Below are 18,495 nucleotides of genomic sequence, written 5' to 3'. Positions count from 1 at the left end.
TTATCAGACACCAGGAGGAAGGTCCTGTGGTGAGGATAAAGAAGGTGTTTGGAGGAGGCCATGGGGAAGTAGCCCAGGGAGTTGTAGCTGTCATGCAGCTGTTACAGGAGGCACTATAAACAGCTGCAATCCACAGGGCCCTGGGCTGGAACCTGGAGTAGATGGTGGGCCCGAGTTTTCCCCAAACCTCCCAACTCCTGATCAGACACAGGAGAAGTTGACCCAGACTGTGGGGAGGATCACTGAGGTGAGCAAATCTGCCAAATAAGCGCAGGACCCACCAAGGTAGAGGAGGAACTTTGTCACAGTACATGTGACAAGCAAATGAAATGTCTGTAATAGAGTTACTATGGATTAAGTAAATACTTATGAATTGTTATGGATATATACATAAACATAGGTTGGTATCATATGTTTCACAAAACACATTTACTTAGAGACATGCTTTGATGATAAGCCAGGATTAATTAGATCTCGTTAAGACTTAGTAATGTTTGGAAGATTATTTTCGTGTCATTATGAGACCAATCCTGCAGTCCTTACTCACACAAAAGTTGCTTCAGTAGTGGAAATGATCAGGGCTCTGAGTAGTTAAGCAGAGAGCACTAAGAACAGAAAATGTAAAAAGGGGGGGGAGGAAACCCTTCAAAAATACCTCCAAAAATACCTCAGGAAAAATAAATGTGAAAAAGAAAATGGGCTAGATGCTCAGCTAGTGTAAATCAGCACAAATCCTGTGAAGCCAGTTCATCCAGCTGAGGATTTGTCGCAGTTGGCAGTCTGTCCCACTGAATTAATAATAAAAGCTAGCATTGCAATAAATAGAAGAGAGAAAGTGTGTCCACAATGCAGAGAAAAAACACAGCACCAAGTCTCCAAGCCCTCCCTCCTTGGCAGGTGTCAAACCCCAGGCCCTCTTAATCAGGGAGTTTCCTCTATGCTGAGGAGTTGTTTCCACCTGAATAAATGCCCAAAAGGGAGTTGTTGAGCTTTGTCAGTGTTCTTGAATCTTACTCATTGACATTTGGTAGCTTCCAGAGGCATTTTAATGAGATGATCTATATGGGATATCACTTAGCATTTCTGAGCTGCTAAAGTCCAGACTAGACAGACTTCAACAGACTAGACTCCTTACTGAGAAGTAGACTAGTGGCTTGTCTATAGAGTGCTTTAGTCTGCACCAGAGGGCTATGTATTGTAGTCCGCACTAGTGTGTCACACACTAACTGGCCTGTGTGGACCCTGCTGACATGCACTCAGAGTTCCCTAGTGTGAGCTGATGTAGTACTCTGTGAAACTGGACTATGTTAACATGCACTAGTGAGTGCCACAGGGTCCACATGAGCCTGTTACTGTGTGGCATGCTAATGTGGACTAAAATTTACATCCTTCTGGTATATACTAAAGCACCATGTAGACAAGACCTGAGACACACTAGATGCAACTCACCACTGGCATGAATAGGAAATAGGATATTTTCTTAAATTGTTTTAAGGTAAATTCTGTTTTCTTTTGGTTAATTTATCAGTAATTTAAAAAGATATTCAGAGTAACTTAAATTCAAGTAATAAAATCCAGTTAATCTGAAATATGAGCTTCACTGGCAATGGTATCCCAGGTGATCAAAGCTTTGGTTTTGTCCATGTCACCTAAGGGTAAAGAAACAAACAAACAAACAAACCTGACTTCTGGCATGTTATGCCCTGTTTAATCAAATTCTGGTATGACCTTCTTGGCCTTTTGAAAATCTTAGCAGTTAAAAAAGTCTTTGGGATATAGGGAAATGCTTCAGTTATAAATGGATGACTTCTGTAGAGCCCTACATACCTAAATTTGTATGACTTGCAATAAAGAAGAAAATGAAGAATGTTTTACAAAAAAAAGCAGCAAAGCAAATCTAGCGAATCCAACAGCTAAGTTTCATTCTCATAAATCTGGCTAATCTATCAGCACAACACTGAGTAACTCTAATGGCAAATGTTGTAATGATGATGTTTTATGTATATTGTAATTGTGAACCTTGCGACCCATGACTGTTTGAATAGCTGCCCATATTATTATGTAATCTAGCTCCAGAATATAACGTTTATAAGGCACTTTTCTAGATTATTCCATTTTCCGTATTGGAAAAATTACTCGAAGATTTATGAAGATAACAGATCTAGGGCAATATATGTGCACTTTGTATACAGGCGAGTCTCATCTTACGCAGGGGTTCCGTTCTGCGGTTAGCACGTAAAGCGAAAACCGCGTATAGTACAAAATTACATTGAGTTGAATGGAGGGCGGAATCGCCCACACTACAGGTACAGTATTAAAATTGTTATTTTTTTTTTTTTTTTTTTTTTTTTTCCGACGGCTTAAAGCTGAAATCGCTCATGTTAAATGCGCGTAAGATGCGACAGACCTGTATAAGAAGGCTACACATCTTGTAAGGCCATGGCAGATACCGAGAAACAGTTAGGGTATCTCACCATCACAATAAAATCTTAATAAAGTAGCACGGTCAGAAATGTGCACAGGTCTTGGGGACCCCATTGTTAAACTGGTAATGCCTTACTGATTTCCTATGAAAGATACAGAACTAAATTCACTGGTACACTTCAGCTGCTCTGTACTGCCTTGCGGAGGCAAAACCAAGTTTACATATTTGCATAACCAGAGTGATGCATTCAGCCAAAATTTACCAATTAATCTAGCTGAGAATGTCTAGAAGAATGCCAGTTATAGTAAAAGGGAAAAAAAAAAGGACTTCTTAAGGTTAAGGCTATGAGATTGAGTATGGGAAATGCTCGGAGGTCAAGTATATGATAATCCATGTCATGACAAGCCCTAGAATGGCATTAAAAACTTCCAGAACAAAGTCACTAGCAAGACATTACATGAAAGTGTATTCAGGCACCTTCACAGGCAGAACAGCTTGTCTTGCCATGTACATAATGACAAAAATGCCATTTCATGCTGTGCCCCATAAAATTAATATTAGTATTCAGTAGTCATAGGTCAAAATAAAACATGATTGTAAATGACAAATGCTTGGATCACTGATATGGAACACAGTAGTAGATCTTATAAAAAATCCATAGGGGAAACACACAGTTAATATTGGCGCACTAATTGTTTGGTTTCCTTTCAGCGAATGTTCTTGCTGTACTAATAATACACTTTTTTTTTTTTTTCAAATAGAACCCAGAGCAATTTCCAACCTCAAAGTTATAAATGTCGGCACGACCGAAGTAACATTGACCTGGCAAAACAGTGATGCTGAGGCTTCTAACTACACTTACAAGATACTCTATGGAGATTATGGAACTTCAGTTCAACAAAACATCACTTCCCAAACCACGAATGCCACCATTACAGGATTGCAACCTGGTACCTCCTATCTATTTACGGTCTTTGCACAAGCTGGAGGGACTGAAGGAAACTCCACCGTCGTAGAGACCTATACAAGTAAGTCATTGGAATCTCTTTCTAGAAAACATTCTGAAATTATAATCTGTCACCTCATCCCTTTCTCTGATTCAAGAAATTTCTATACATCTTTGACAGAAAACCCTACATTTCAATTAATCAACTTGTAACTATTCAGTGTGAGGTAAGGGATTTCTGCCAATACAATACCGTTGCAGTTAGTAGTGCTGGATTGATTAGTAACTTTAAGAATATAATGTAGGAATCAACTGACAGTTGAGATTCTTTAAAACTGAAAAGCATGAGATGTATTTTAGGGAAAAACAATAAATACTAACAAATTATTCCTTTGCTTGTATAGTGGAGAAAAATCAAAGATTTCCAAGAGTTGTATTTGTTTTATAACTTAAGCTTTATTAAATGTATGTACTGTGACAGACCCAGGCCAGTGGGGTGCAGGAGTCTGGTAGAGGGCAAATATACTGGTCACTGGGTGAGTAGTTTTCTGCTCCCTGAGTGACCAGAGCAGGGGCTGCACTAGAGTAATCAGGAACCTGCTAGAACCAATTAAGGCAGAGAGGCTGATTAGAACACTAATCTATAGGGTAAAAACACAATTGTGTTATATGAATTAATATTGGAGCACTAATTGTTTTGTTTCCTTTCAACAAATGTTCTTGCTGTACTGATAATACACACATTTTTTTTACCAATAGAACCCAGTGCAGTTTCCAACCTCAAAGTTATAAATGTCGGCACAACCGAAGTAACATTGACCTGGCAAAACAGTGATGCTGAGGCTTCTAACTACACTTATAGAATATTCTGTAAAAATTATAGAACTTCAGTTCAACAAAACATCACTTCCCAAACCACGAATGCCACCATTACAGGATTGCAACCTGGTACCTCCTATCTATTTATGGTCTTCTCACAAGTTGCAGGGATTGAAGGAGACTCCAGCACCATAAATACCTATACAAGTAAGTCATTGAAATCTCTTTGAAGAAAACATTCTGAAATTATAATCTGTGATTTCAACATCTGTCACTTCATCAGTTTGTCTGATTCATGACATTTCTATACATCTTTTCCAACCCAACAGATGTTTGAGGAGCTAAATTCCTCTATTACTTCTGTTTTGGATATTTTTGTTGTTTTTCCTTATTCTGATTTAGTGGTCTGTAGTAGACCCCCCAGAATGACATTGCTCCTTGGGTTTTTTCCTCTTTTATCTTCACCCACAGACTTTCTGTTAGTTTGTCTGTCACCTCCTTCTGAACCTCAGTACAAGTGTAAATATTCTTGATGTATAATGCAACACCACCTCCTTTTTTTGTTACACTGTATGTAAAAGCTAGCGTAGCAGATCTTCCACAGTGGAGTAACTTGCACTGATGTATAGGAATTCACAGCAGGTTAAACAGTAGAAACTCATTATAGCAATAGGATAAATTGACATATCTCTGGAGCATGAAAATGAAAATTACAATGGCTAGTGGGACCACTAGCCATTGTAATTTTATCACAGATAGTGTGACCAAATGCCAGTTTTATTTGTGTAAATGTCAAAACAGTAACAGAAATTTACTAAACTATTTTCTTATTTTTCCATTATTATTTTTTTAAATGAATATCCCCCCTCCATATATCTATTAATAATGTTTAAAAATTTTGCTTTTGGAGAGGCCCTACAAGTTTTCCGAAATACTACTCTCTCTCTAAAAAATGTATGTGTTCCGTTTTTCCTCAAACAGAGCCCAGTCCAATTTCTGACATCCAGGCCACAAATATCGGCACAAAACAAGTGACCTTAACATGGGAAAACAATGACACTGCTGCTCCTAATTACACATATGTGATATACACTGATGGGAATGGAATTTCTCCTACTCGGAACCAAACCTCCCAAAACAAAAATGCTGTAATTGTGGGATTACGGCCTGGTACCTCTTATAACTTCACAATAGTTCCACTAGCAGCGGATAGCATGACTAAAGGAGACTCAAACTGGATACACATCTGTACAGGTAAGTAATAGAAATACACAGTATATGTTGCTTACAATTAAATGCAGGCATTCTTTCTTTCCTCTAGTACTCCCCCCAACCCCAATGTACATGTATTTGTTTATGTAATAAAAATACTCCATATTGTCATCTTGCCTCTTGTTATGTGCTCCAGCCTTTACATTTCTGTTAGACTAAAAGTTTGACTATGAAAGCATGTGAGATCATCAAATTACTTATTGGAAATCAGCTCATTTTTCATTCTGAATCTTTCAGGAGTAGAACTAATGTCCTATTCATCATGGGCTAGTTGCTTGAGTCTGGCCAAGCTGTGTTCAGCACAAACCTAGAGAGAAGTAGTGTTAACAGTATATAGTATCTACACTTGTGGCTAGAGTTTGATTCCCAGCTCAAGGAGACATGCTTGCATGCTAAAAACAGAGCTTAGCCATGGTGGTGAAAGCAGTGGGATGGGTCATCTATCCTGAGTATGTGCCTAAGGTCTTCGATGGGCATATATACTCCAAGTGGCTAGGCCATTCCTTTACCAGTGCTGCTATGGCTACGCACTTTTTTTAGTGTGCTAACTCAATGAGAGCTAGTACATGTATGTCTCCTTGAGCTGGGAATTACGCTTCCAGCTCCAAGTGTAGACATCCGCTAAGACACATCTTCATTTCTCTAATTTTGAGGCTGATGGACACCAGTTCAGCTCCACCATAACTTAGAGCAGCCTGATGGCTGCTCTAAGAGCCAGATTTTCAAAGGTATTCAATCACGGGAAGATGAAGATTGGTTCCCAGTGGGACTTTTAAAGGTGCATTTAAAAATCCCATTAGGCACATATCTGCATCTTTAGGTGTCTAAATACCCTTGAAAATCTGGCCCTAAATATCTCTGGCAGTAATGGTCTCTATGAAGCACTTTGCCAGAGGTTCACTTGAGTGCAAGATCTCTGTCATACCCCTACACTTGGAAGGAGTATAAGGGCAGGTGGGGCACTGGATGGGTGGCATAGAAGCACCAGTTCAGTCCCCTCCAGGAATTTCCCTAAACCAGATGGATCCAAAAATGCCCCATTAAGAACACTTCCCAGGTTTTGTACTGAGGGGACAGACCTTCAGGGGCAGGGACAGACCTTCAGCTCCCCTTCTAGCTGTTTTGCAGTACTCAGTACAAAACCTGGGAAGTGTTCTTAATGGGGTATTTTTGGATCCATCTGGTTTAGGGAAATTCCTGGAGGGGACTGAACTGGTGCTTCTATGCCACCCATCCAGTGCCCCACCTGCCCTTATATTCCTTCCAAGTGTAGGGGTATGACAGAGATCTTGCACTCAAGTGAACCTCTGGCAAAGTGCTTCATAGAGACCATTACTGCCAGAGATATTTAGGGCCAGATTTTCAAGGGTATTTAGACACCTAAAGATGCAGATATGTGCCTAATGGGATTTTTAAATGCACCTTTAAAAGTCCCACTGGGAACCAATCTTCATCTTCCCGTGATTGAATACCTTTGAAAATCTGGCTCTTAGAGCAGCCATCAGGCTGCTCTAAGTTATGGTGGAGCTGAACTGGTGTCCATCAGCCTCAAAATTAGAGAAATGAAGATGTGTCTTAGCGGATGTCTACACTTGGAGCTGGAGGTTAGGATTTAGGCTCACTCAGAACGGCGGGCTGTGACTGCCCCCTAAGCTGGGTGAGTGGCTCCAAACAGATATCCCAGGAACAAAACATCAGAGCTCTTCTGTTCAGAAAGAGTGCAGTGCTTACGCACGATGGGAGAGACAGGGCTGAAGATATACTGGCGCATTAAACGCGCCTCACAGGGCACACTTCCCCAGGGCCGCCACGTGCCAGCTGAGATACTGCGCAGAACCCTCAAACTCCCAGGCCTCTGGTAGAGGACCCGAGGTTGAGGAAGACACGTACCACCCATAGGGGTGAGAGGGGAATTTTTTTTTTATATATATACACACACACACACACATTTACATTTATATTTACATTCTGAATTTTCTTGTGAATATTTGACATGCTTTTATCTAGGCATGTCTCAGTGATGAGGTGTTAGTGGTTTCCACATGCACAATATGCAGGCACCCAAAAGTACATTATTGTGTAGATTGGCAAAAAAAAATAATTGTTTGTTTGTTTTTTGGTTTACTTCAATCAGTTGAAAGAATCAATTAACTTGTAACTGATTTAACCTCAAATGGATCCTTTCTCTGGAAAGGTAGCCCAACCAAACTTTCTCTCCAATGGATTAAGTACTTTTTGTTGTGTTTGTTAACTTGTAGCTAGCTGACATGGTTCTGTTGTACTTTTGTATGTTGTTGGAAAGTCAGTGCTTTTGTCAAATATGATTTGTAAGGCAGTTTTTCATGCCTCCTGTGTTTCTTCCCACTGTTGGTGCTAGGACAGTTTGGAATTTATCAAGTTACAGTGATAATGGGAATGTTTCCGAACATTTAAAATACCATGATCTGTATATGAAACCGAGGAACACAGGGCCAGATTTATTAAGGTATTCAGGTACCTCCAGGGGCAAAGATGTGCCAAGTGGAATTTACAAAAGCATCTGCACAGGTTAGGTGCCTAGCTCCCACTGAGTTGCATTCCTAGTTAAGCACTTTAGTAAATTCCACTGTGATAGTCTTCTGGGGTTCCCAGAATTATAAGTTAGTGTGTTACCGCCTCAACCTCTGTAAGTGAGTTTTGCTACTGCTAAGCTGTGACACAATTCCCTGACACACCAGCTTATCTGTCTTGCCAGCAAACTCTTCAGGACTCTGCCAGTTCAAACCTTGCTTGGCAAGTAACAAATAGTGAACCTCAATTCCCGAGTTCTTCTTTATAGAACAGTCATTCATTCATGAGGTGTCTAATGTTGCTTACCTTTTGGGTGGCATACATTCTTTTCAAGCTAAGTGCTTCTTCCTGCATTTTTAAACACAGTCTAAACTCGTAAAGCTCAGAATGTTTGGCAGGTTGACATAAAAAGAGAAAAATGGACAGAAAATAAAAGCAAAATGTATACTATAAATCAGAGAAGAAAGGAATATAGCGCATGGGAAGAAAGAAAACTGAGCATGTGGAATAGAGATGAGAGAGAACAGAAAAATAGCAGAGAACATACCAGGAAATAGGTGCTAGATAATATTTATTTAGTAATACAATAAATGTATGTGGTGCTTCCCAGGCAGATGAAAACCAGGGTTCCTGCCCTGTAGAGCTTAAGTGGATTAAACAGATAACCATCCAGTTTGTTCCACTAACCTCTTTTCTTCTTTTGCAGAGGCTGCACCAGTGCCTTCATTTAACTGTACACCAGTGACTAAAGAGCCTAAGTTAACAGTAAAGTGGGAGCCCCCTGCTGGTACCAGTACTGGCTTCAGCATTAACACATTCAATGATGCCTGGAGCAACGAAACGCTGGTTTTGGCAGGTTTTGATACAACTGTAACAAATTTAAATTATTCCACCTCCTACAATGTTAGTATTATAACCCGTTCGTGTGGGAAAGAAAGCCTTCCAATGCAAACAACATGCGATACAAGTATCACTGGTAAGTGTAAAAAGTTTGGTGTGGGGTACAGGGCCAAAAAAACAAAAAACAAAAAAAAACCTTCTAAGTTACAAAATGCAAAATGTGCAGCATTATATAGTACGTGTGAATATTCAAGCTATGAGAGAGAGACTTTATCTTCATTCAAAGTTGTGTGTGAGAATTTATATATTAACTATGTAGAATTAGTATGATCAAAGATATGAACTTTTATTTCCTTACAGCATTTTTATATGAATGGGACACTATTTCTTTGTTGACTTGCTTGATTTTAAAGCTGCTTCTTTAAGTGACATTTAAAATGTGCTGGGTAATGTGGGTTTATATGGTGTTGCCCAATGTGCAAATTGCAATAATGGGAGAAAATGTTGGGCTTTCTTTGTAACTTTTCCTAGATAGTTGGAGAAGATAGATATTTCAACATAAGGTATCTTTCTCTTTGATTCACCTTTTCCTTCCCACATGTTGAGATGCTAATTAATATTAATATTTCTCTGTCACAGACCCACCTGCTCCAGTAGAAAAGCCTATTATTACGTCAATCACTCACAACTCCTTTAAAATTCAGTTCAGTGGGTTTGAGTCAAAAAATGGACCGCTAACGGCCTATGCAATAGTAATCACAACAGCTAAAGGTAAGATGTTAGGATGTTAGCTCCCAGATGTATTATTATTATATCAGATGTCGTGTGTATATCCATCGGGACAAACTTTTTAGATCCTAAACTAAGTGGAAGGGGAAGAGTTACTCCTGATATTTGCAGTTGCTGTTCAGAAACATAGAGTGAAATTCTGGCTCAACTAAAGTCATGGTCAAAACTCTCATTGACTTCATAGGTCAGGATTTCACTCATAGACTTGACTGGCCTCAATTATTCTAGTTTCATAGGCCTTTCACAATTTTGCCACTGTTCTACCTGATCAGCTTCCTTATTGGTTTGCCAGTAACATAAACTGCAAAATTGTATAGTGTCTTTATTTTGTAGAATGATTCTTGGGGCTGGTAATTAACAACTTCTGAATTTTGGGGTGTTTTTCAAGGCTGTGAAGATTAGTACAATAAAAATGTCAGAAAGTTGGGGGAGATGAAGCACTGTTCTCCCATTATACTAGTAATAGCCTATTATCATTGGGGGGATTTTTATGGATGAAAGGCAGGACGAACATTGTCAGCATCATGCTAAGGAAAACTGAGGAGGCCATGAGTCTTGCTATGAGGAATTGCTATAAAACACATTATCTTTAAAAAATCAAAAATCAAAGACAAATTTTACTTGGTTAACCACAGTGATAATTCATGAAATCACAAGCCTGTTCTTAGCAGGCTAAAATATGTTTCATTCCTGCAAATGAGGGCAGCTGAAATAAGTGGTTCCCCAATGCAGGATTTTGTTGACTTATAAACAGATATAATGATACCTGAACTTGAGGTGACCAGATGACAAAAACAAAATATCGGGACACATGGGGGGGCAGGGTGCCACCGAAGTAAAAAAAATAAAAAAGCCAGAGCGCTGCTGAAGCCAAATATCGGGACAAATGGCTTCCCGACAATATATCTGTCAGGATGTGGGACAAACAGCTGAATATCGTGACAGTCCCGATTTTATTGGGACATCTGGTCACCCTACCTCAACTTGCCTTTTGTTTTAACAATGAGTATGCATCTCTCAGCAGCTTCCTTGGTAGCTCTTCCTTCCGTATTTTTTAAAGTACACTTTCTTGTACAATAGTGATTACATCACTGATGATACCTGAATAGCTTCTTGTACTCCAGTATCCTCGGTTTGCCTTATTTGATGGCCCCAAAATTACATTGTTAATGTCAGTGTTTTATCGACATACTTGTATTTTTTTCAGATGCCTCTAACCACTAATAGTTAAAGCTAAATCACATGCAAAGCATGGTTCTGTATTGTGTTTGTTCACTTGGGCAAGAAAATAGATGTTTCTAGTCATGACTGATGGAAACTGAGAAGGGAGATACCAATTCGTCAGCGTCAGATGCTTTACTATGTGGGGAAAAGATTTCAGAAAATGGCTCATCCGCCTTGATAAAGTGTAACTTTAATGCTCCAACTGTATAATGCTCAATTGTCTGGAATCTTAGTACACTAATTTTAGGGTGGGTTTGTGGTGTTTGGGTCTGTAATAGAATTCATTTGTAACTGGTTTCATCATTTTCTTCAGTGCAGAAACAGCATCAGCTGCTCTAATGTAAAGCAATCAGGATTTCAGAGAAACTATTCTGCCTTGAGCCCTGATCCTGTACCATTAAAGGCAATGATTTCAGTGAGCCCTAAGTTCCCCTGTAGTATGCGCATAACTGGTTTTTTAGCTGTTACAGTTTGCTCACAAAACAACCTTCCCTAGCTTTTCTGCAGCCTCTTGTTAGATATTAATTTAATGCAATTTTCTTTAAAAAGAGGGGTTTATTTTTTAAAATAATAAGTGGGGATGCTTGAGGGCAGCCTTGAGTGCAGGGCTAGAAGACATCATGAGATCCCTTCCAGTCCAACGCTTCTATAGTTCACTTCTGTGATATGCACAAATTCTGCTAACGGTGGCCGGCTACTTCCTCCTCACGTAACACTGAACATTTAACTCTATGTGTTTGCTATGAACTCATCTCTGGCAGCAAGCAATTTGAAATGCATTGTTACCTGATCATTTTTACATGCTTTAGCGACATAATCTGCTTCAAAATCCCAGAATTAATTCTTTCCTTGACAGCATCATAGGGCAGGGATGGGGAGAAACAGCCTAATGTATTTAGACAACCTCGCTTCGTGATTTGTGATATAAGGTGTTTTTATACCATGTTACCCACTCCACCTTCACCCTGGAATTTACAACATTAGGTTAAAAACTATGTTTAGAACGTTATCTTAAGCAATTTGACTTAGTGATTGCATGGCTTGATAGCATTAGGAGTCCAGTCAACACAGGAACCATTTCTTCTGAGTCTTCTGGACTAGGAGCTGTTGATTCCCAAACAACTCCTATTTGGGCTATGTCAACCAGTTCTTTTAATCTCTCCCAACAGCAAGAGGAGGCCGAAGCAGCCCTTACTTCTCAGGTTCTTGAGGTTTATGAGCTAAATCCTGGCATACTAAGAGCCTGTCTTCACTACCAAATTGAGTCCTATTTGTTAACTCAACTCTTCAAGGTGATTTTCTGACTCAGTATTAAGCACAGCTTTGCAGCTAGTGGAGACAGGGATGATGTAGTACCATGGCCTACCAGGTCTGGCTTTGGTCTAGTTGCTATTTTAGTTTCTCCTTCCTCAGTCTAGATCACCCACCCTCAGAGTCTGGTTTGGTTTAGTCCAGTAGCTAGGGGTCCAAGTCACTGCAGAAGGTTAAGTCATGAAAGAAAAAGTCCACCCCTTCCAGGGTCTCCAGCTCCAAAACAATACAAGAGTCTTCCACCTCAGTCTCAAGCTAGACAAAGCCCCTCCTTCCTGAAGATCTGTCTGTCTGCTTTCTTCAAAATCCAGACATGCTCTAGCCTGCCATCTTTTCTTCTCATCCCTCATCCTCTCCTGGGCTTCTCTGATTCTCTCCCTGCTCTCTACTAAGCACTGACTGCCAGGGCTTTCTACCTGGAATCTCCCTTCACGTCTTTTGGTCCTCTACAAGTTTCTGTTTTAGCTCCACCCCAGAAGGCCTAATTTAGCCACATGGCCTGCCTGTTATGTGACTTTGCTCATTTTCTTCACCTGGACAGGTAAATGTGTCACAGGTGGGAGTGGATCCATCTCCTCTGAAAGGGTGATTCTTAAAGTCACCCAGTGACAGCCAAGTTGTGTTGAATGTCTTGTCAGCTGGCTTTGATAAACCTGTACGTGTCAACTGATCATGGTTAAACATGATTTGTCCCATCTACACTGACTGCAAAGCTGTGTTAGTTAATGCGGCTTCTCAAGGTCAGGTTCTAACTTGATCTGATTTGTCTAGTGAAGACTGTCCTAGAAGGATTTTCAGCAGCGTGCAGTGAAGTTTCACTACAAAAGACTTCAGCGCAGGTAGTTGTCTGCAAAGAAGTTGTTCGTATATCCAAAAGGTTATTGCTCTGGAGACAAAATAAATAAATTGTTCTACAGTGAAAAGAGTATCTGAAATTGTCCATATTGCCCTTTAATTTCAGGCAATATTTCACATTTGCTGGCATAGTCATAATTGTTAGTTAGTATTTTACTATTATTGCCCTTGAGCCAGTCACTGTAGTTTAAAATATAATTTTGCAAAAACATGAGTTGATGTCTGTTGTATATTTGTATTTTCAGAAGGCAATATACCTCCAAATAGCAGCTTGAACGATACATACAATGACTTCAAGGAAAAGAAAACAAAAACTTACATAACAAATGTCATAAATGCGACGCAGATGAGAGCTTTTTCCTCCCGTTCAAATAGTTTACAATATGAAATGGAAGTAGGAGACTCATCCAAATCGTACGCCTATTCCAATGCACCGCTGAAACCACTTGGTTCATACTGGTATTTATCTTGTTGTTTGTTGTAATTTCCTTGTATGCAATTGAAATCTAAGTAATGATTGGATCACCAGATCATAAATACTAATTGTCAGGCTTCGATTGTTAACTTAATCTAATGTGACTATTTCATTTTCCCTCCCTCTCATCAGGGTGAGCGTTGCAGGTTTCACTAAAATCGAATTTAACGATGATCGTATTGATGAAGAGAGAAGCTATGTCTCATTTACTCCTTATTCTCAGGCAATTATATTACTCCAGGATCCAGGTAAAGCTAAAATAAAATGTTGCATTGAATGTTTTGCACATATTGGGCCAGTTGGGTTCTCATTTAAATTCTTGGCAAAACACCCATTGACTTCAATGGAAGGAGGCTTGGGTCTGTTTATCTATAACATTGTAATGTAGTTGGTCTGTAGATTTACATATTACATATATTACATAATCCCTAATAGAAAAATTAAGTGACAAAACAAGCCTTAAACATAATATACTAAAATGAGAGTGGAAAGCTGCTGCTACAGTAAGACTTTAAGAGATAAGTAAAGTAGAGATTGAAATTACTGTGTTTTTGCACTCCCTGTAAATTAGAGATTGACATGTAGAAAAGAAATAGTAGAATCATGCTCCTATAATCCCAGTATTTCTTGTTTAGCCCCATTTTTACTGCTGTTCTTTATCAACACTTGATATTGGCATCACTTAAAGGTGTTTCACAGTTACAGAGAGGAAAGATGGACCGGTGGGTAAGGTGCTAGCTGAGGACTTGAGAGACCCAAGTTCAATTCCTTGCTTTGTCACAGACTTCCTCTTCCTCTAGGCCAGATTTTCAGATGTGTTTAAGTGCCTAAAGATCCAGATGGGTACATAGGGGGTGTGACAGGTGCCACCTGGAACTGGGGTACCACTGAGCCAGCCTGGGCTCCCTTTACACTGTATTGCTGTGACACGGTCTGAAGCTCCCTCGAGCACACATACAGGTAGGGACACACTCAGCTGCAGTTACATACAGACAGAGCCGGCTCTGGCTTTTTTGTCGCCCCAAGCAAAAAAAAACCTGCGCAGCAGCTGGAACAGCAAAGAGGGGTGGGGGAACCAACCTGCCGGCCGGCTGGAGCAGCAAAGGGGGTGGGGGTGGGGGCAGGAAACCAACCTGCTGGCCAGCTGGAGCAGCAAAGGGGGGGTGGGGCGGCGGGAAACCAACCTGCCGCCCAGCTGGAGCAGTAAAGGAGTGGGGGGGAACCAACCTGCTGGCCAGCTGGAGCAGCAAAGATGGGGGGTGGGGCGAGAAACCAACCTGCCCGCCGGCTGGAGCAGCAAAGGGTTGGGGTGGGAATTCTGGGAAACCTGCCGGCTGGTTGGAGCAATGAATGGGTGGGGGCATGAAACAAACCTGCCGGCTGGAGCAGTAAGGGGTGGGGGGGTGCGAAACAAACCTGCCGGCCGGCCAGAGCAGCGAAGGGGAAAAAAAACAAAAAAAGAAAAAGAAAAAAAATACCTGTGGGATGGCAGGAGCCACGGGTGCAGGGGGACTCCCAGCCCTGCAGACCCCGGGCAGCGGAGTGCACACCCCAGCTAGCGGGGGAGAGGAGAGGGGGAAAGAGAAGGGGGGCAGCCAGGGCTTCCTTAAGCGAGGCGCTTGCCATGTGGCCCCTCCCGCCACGCCAGCTGCTGGGAGGGCTCCACGCCGCTCCGGTGGGCGGGCAGGGAACGACACGGGCTGCCATGCCAGGCTTGCTGCAGACCTGGTACTGCTCCCAGCAGCTCCCGTTCTCCGCACCGCTGCCCCCTACAGGACAACATGAGCAGCAAACCAAAAGAAAAAAACCTTCAGGGGTGGCGGAAGCGGCGAAGCGCAAAAAAAAACGTTTGGGCAGAATGCTGGCCCTTGGAATCTGCCACCCCAAGCACCAGCTTGGTCAGCTGGTCCCTGGAGCCAGCCCTACATACAGATGCTGTGATCAGCTCTGCATAGGAAGTCTTCAGCTAAGGAACTTCTCAGCTGCTCAGGCACACCACCCCTTCTGGAGTGTAAACCCAAAATTATACCATTTTGAACTGCACAGGGATCTGTATAGCGTAAGCTCATGAAATTCACTCCCTCCTTCAATGTGGAAAAGAATATACACAACAGCTTTCTGCCCCGAGTTATGATTTACACACACACTGGTTTTAGACAAAGCAAAAACTCATGTATTAACTACAAAAGATAGATTTTAAGTGATTATAAGGGATAGCAATCAGATCAAAGCAGATTACCTAGCAAATAAACAAAACACGCAAATTAAGCTTAATATACTACATAGATCGGATATGAATAGCAAATTCTCATCCTAAATGATGATACCAGCAGACTGCATGTTCTTAAGGGGCAAACTGTGCAGGCTTAGAAATTCCAGGTGTTCCATTCACAGGCTAAAAATCCCTTTAGCCTGCGTCTAGCACTTTCCCCCAGTTCAGCCTTTGTTCCTCAGCTGTTTCCAGGAGTGTCTTTGGGAGGGGAGTCAGTGAAGAACCACAGTGATGTCACTCCCCTGCCTTTAATAGCCTTTGCATATAGCGGGAACCCTTTGTTTCAAAGCTTGGTTCCCACTCCAGTCAGTGGAAAAATAGTGATATCCAAGATGGAGTCCAGCACCAGGTGACCTGGTTACACGTCTCTGTAGTGTTACAGCAGCCATGAGTCGGAGGGTGTTTGTAGCATCCTCAGGAAGCCCCCTCCCACCAGGTGAGCAATAAGCTTCTTCCAAGGTCTACTGTTCTCTCCTAATGGCTTATTAACCTGAATGGGCTCTTCCTGGCCAGCCATGGAGGCTGAGAACTTTTTGTCTAGTGGGCGTTCCCCATGTGTAAACACAATTTGTAATACAGATACATAGTCAATATTCCTAACTTCAGATATGAAAATGATACATGCATACAAATAGGATAATCATATTCAGTAAATTATAACCTTTTCAGTGATATCACACATGGCCTATCCAGCATAAAATACATTATGATTATATTATAATCATATCATACTAATATCTCTATGAAGAATATGGGGTGCAGTGTCACAGTAGGATTTTTCAAAATTGCACCAGTGGGATAGATGCCTATCTGTCTTTAGGTACCTAAATACCTTTGAAAATATGGCGTCCCTGTGTGTAGCTATGGTGTAGCACCCAGCACTGGTGCATTGTCTACACTGGCACTTTACAGCACTGAAACTTGCTGTGCTCAGGGGCGTGTTTTTTCACATCCCTGAGTGAGACAGTTGCAGCGCTTAAAATTGCCAGTGTAGACAAGCCCTTGGTTTCCAATGCCAATTAGAAAACTACTATATTCTTAGTTGAGAAATGATCCAGAAATGCCAAGTTTTTATTCAATCAGACATTATTGGTCAGCTCATTTCACATGGGTGTTCTTTGCATATGAAATTTACTACAGATATTAGAAGTCTAAATTGTTAATGGTCGTAATTTTCACCTTGATATTTTCTTATATGACACTTGAATATACTTTCCTCTAAGCTGAGACCTGTCCTTCCTCTTATTGGGCACGGTTTGTGAAATGAATTACAGGTTCAGATTTAAATAGATGCATCTCAGACTATCCGATTTGCTCCCTGAGTTGGATAGCTCAAAATGCAACTACTCAAGCTGTCCCTTGCAATCAAAATCCAGGTACAAAAATTGAGCCACCCTTTTGAAAATTGTATCTGATTAAATTAAACTTGAGGAAGATGAATGGAACTATGGCAGTTTACACCAGCTGATAATCTGCCCCTTGATTGCTCTATGCCATCTCTTCACTCCAAATATAGTATCTTCTTAATAGTTAATTATTGTTAACTGGAATGGGAGGTAAAAATCAATTATTATCATTGCTTATGAGTCTGTAAACAGCATTGGATAACTCATTTTATTTTTGTAAAATCTTTAACCACATCCTTTTCTTGTTTCTTGATATTAGAAAGTCACATTAGCGTCCATTGTAGCCTGTTGATAAGTTGGATCATTGTTGATTTGATAGATAATTCATGAAAAGTTTCTGTTTCTGTTTTTATCCTCCCGTAAGGTGTCATCACTGGAGCTGTTATTGGGTGTATTTTGGGTGCTGTGGCTATAGCTGCTGTAGTGGTATTCGTTTTCTGGAGACGGAGAAGGTAACACATATAAACTATTGCATTCACTTCTGTAAAGAGCACCACATTATTTCAGCAATACAAAAAAATAATATTAAATACCTAGCCCTTCTATAATGCTTTTCATAATGAGGCAGAAGCCAGCACTACTCCTGTTTCATATACTTTAAAAAGCAATGTTTTAAAATAAGCTTTATAAATACATATCACAGTAAACTCACTTAGATGATTTTGTTGTGGAAACAAGGTCTTCATCATGACAGTGTATCACTGAGCAAATTCTGCTCTGTTACACGCATGTAAATTCAGATTTACATGGATATTTGTGTAATTCAGATCAGAATTAGACTAATTGTCATGTATGTATAGTGCTCCATAGCACATTTGTAATTAGTATGTCAATGATCACATTAAGGTACTGTTAGTGTGTGTCAGCAGGGTGTACAGGGACAATTAGAGTATGACAAGCTAGTGCGGGGTAGATTTACATCCCAGCTTATTGCAAACTAGATGATTGTGCAGACAAGCCCTGAAGATGTCTTATATAGGCTTTTTTTTTCTCCATCGGCCACACTGAAACCGAACTTGTGATCTGAGATTTCCTTTCTGGAGGTAATGGCAAGGCTAAGTGGAAAAGATGTAACGGAAAAGTTTTCAAAAATTGTCCTAATAAATCTGTGAGAAAATACATAGACACTGTGCTCCTCTAGAAAGCCGAGTTGTGTTGAGTGTGTCACTAATTACTGAGTCTTTTCCAGACAATCTGGAGTCCATCAAGACTCTTTTTCTTCTCATGTGACCAGTTAAATTATGCAGAGTATACGTTATAAAATACCACTAAAAGACATGGAAGCCTTTTTTGATTTTTTTTTGCCTTCTT

General features: G+C 40.6%; 1 protein-coding gene across 1 annotated transcript in view; it reads left to right on the top strand.

Annotated features, from left to right (window-relative positions):
• PTPRJ (protein tyrosine phosphatase receptor type J) overlaps window positions 1-18,495 on the top strand; it is a 56,931-nt gene that overhangs the window by 25,642 nt on the left and 12,794 nt on the right. Inside the window, exons 6-13 of the mRNA XM_075065840.1 lie at window positions 3,187-3,453; window positions 4,131-4,397; window positions 5,172-5,444; window positions 8,719-8,988; window positions 9,492-9,623; window positions 13,277-13,490; window positions 13,639-13,754; window positions 17,549-17,636. Of these exons, the coding sequence (XP_074921941.1) occupies window positions 3,187-3,453; window positions 4,131-4,397; window positions 5,172-5,444; window positions 8,719-8,988; window positions 9,492-9,623; window positions 13,277-13,490; window positions 13,639-13,754; window positions 17,549-17,636 (1,627 nt within the window). The remainder of the gene's footprint in view (window positions 1-3,186; window positions 3,454-4,130; window positions 4,398-5,171; window positions 5,445-8,718; window positions 8,989-9,491; window positions 9,624-13,276; window positions 13,491-13,638; window positions 13,755-17,548; window positions 17,637-18,495) is intronic.

This window comes from Chelonoidis abingdonii, chromosome 4 (assembly GCF_003597395.2).
Source record: "Chelonoidis abingdonii isolate Lonesome George chromosome 4, CheloAbing_2.0, whole genome shotgun sequence".
Taxonomy (NCBI): domain Eukaryota; kingdom Metazoa; phylum Chordata; order Testudines; family Testudinidae; genus Chelonoidis; species Chelonoidis abingdonii.
The sequence above is the reverse complement of the archived record's forward strand: the minus strand, read 5'-3'. Positions and strand labels throughout refer to the sequence as shown.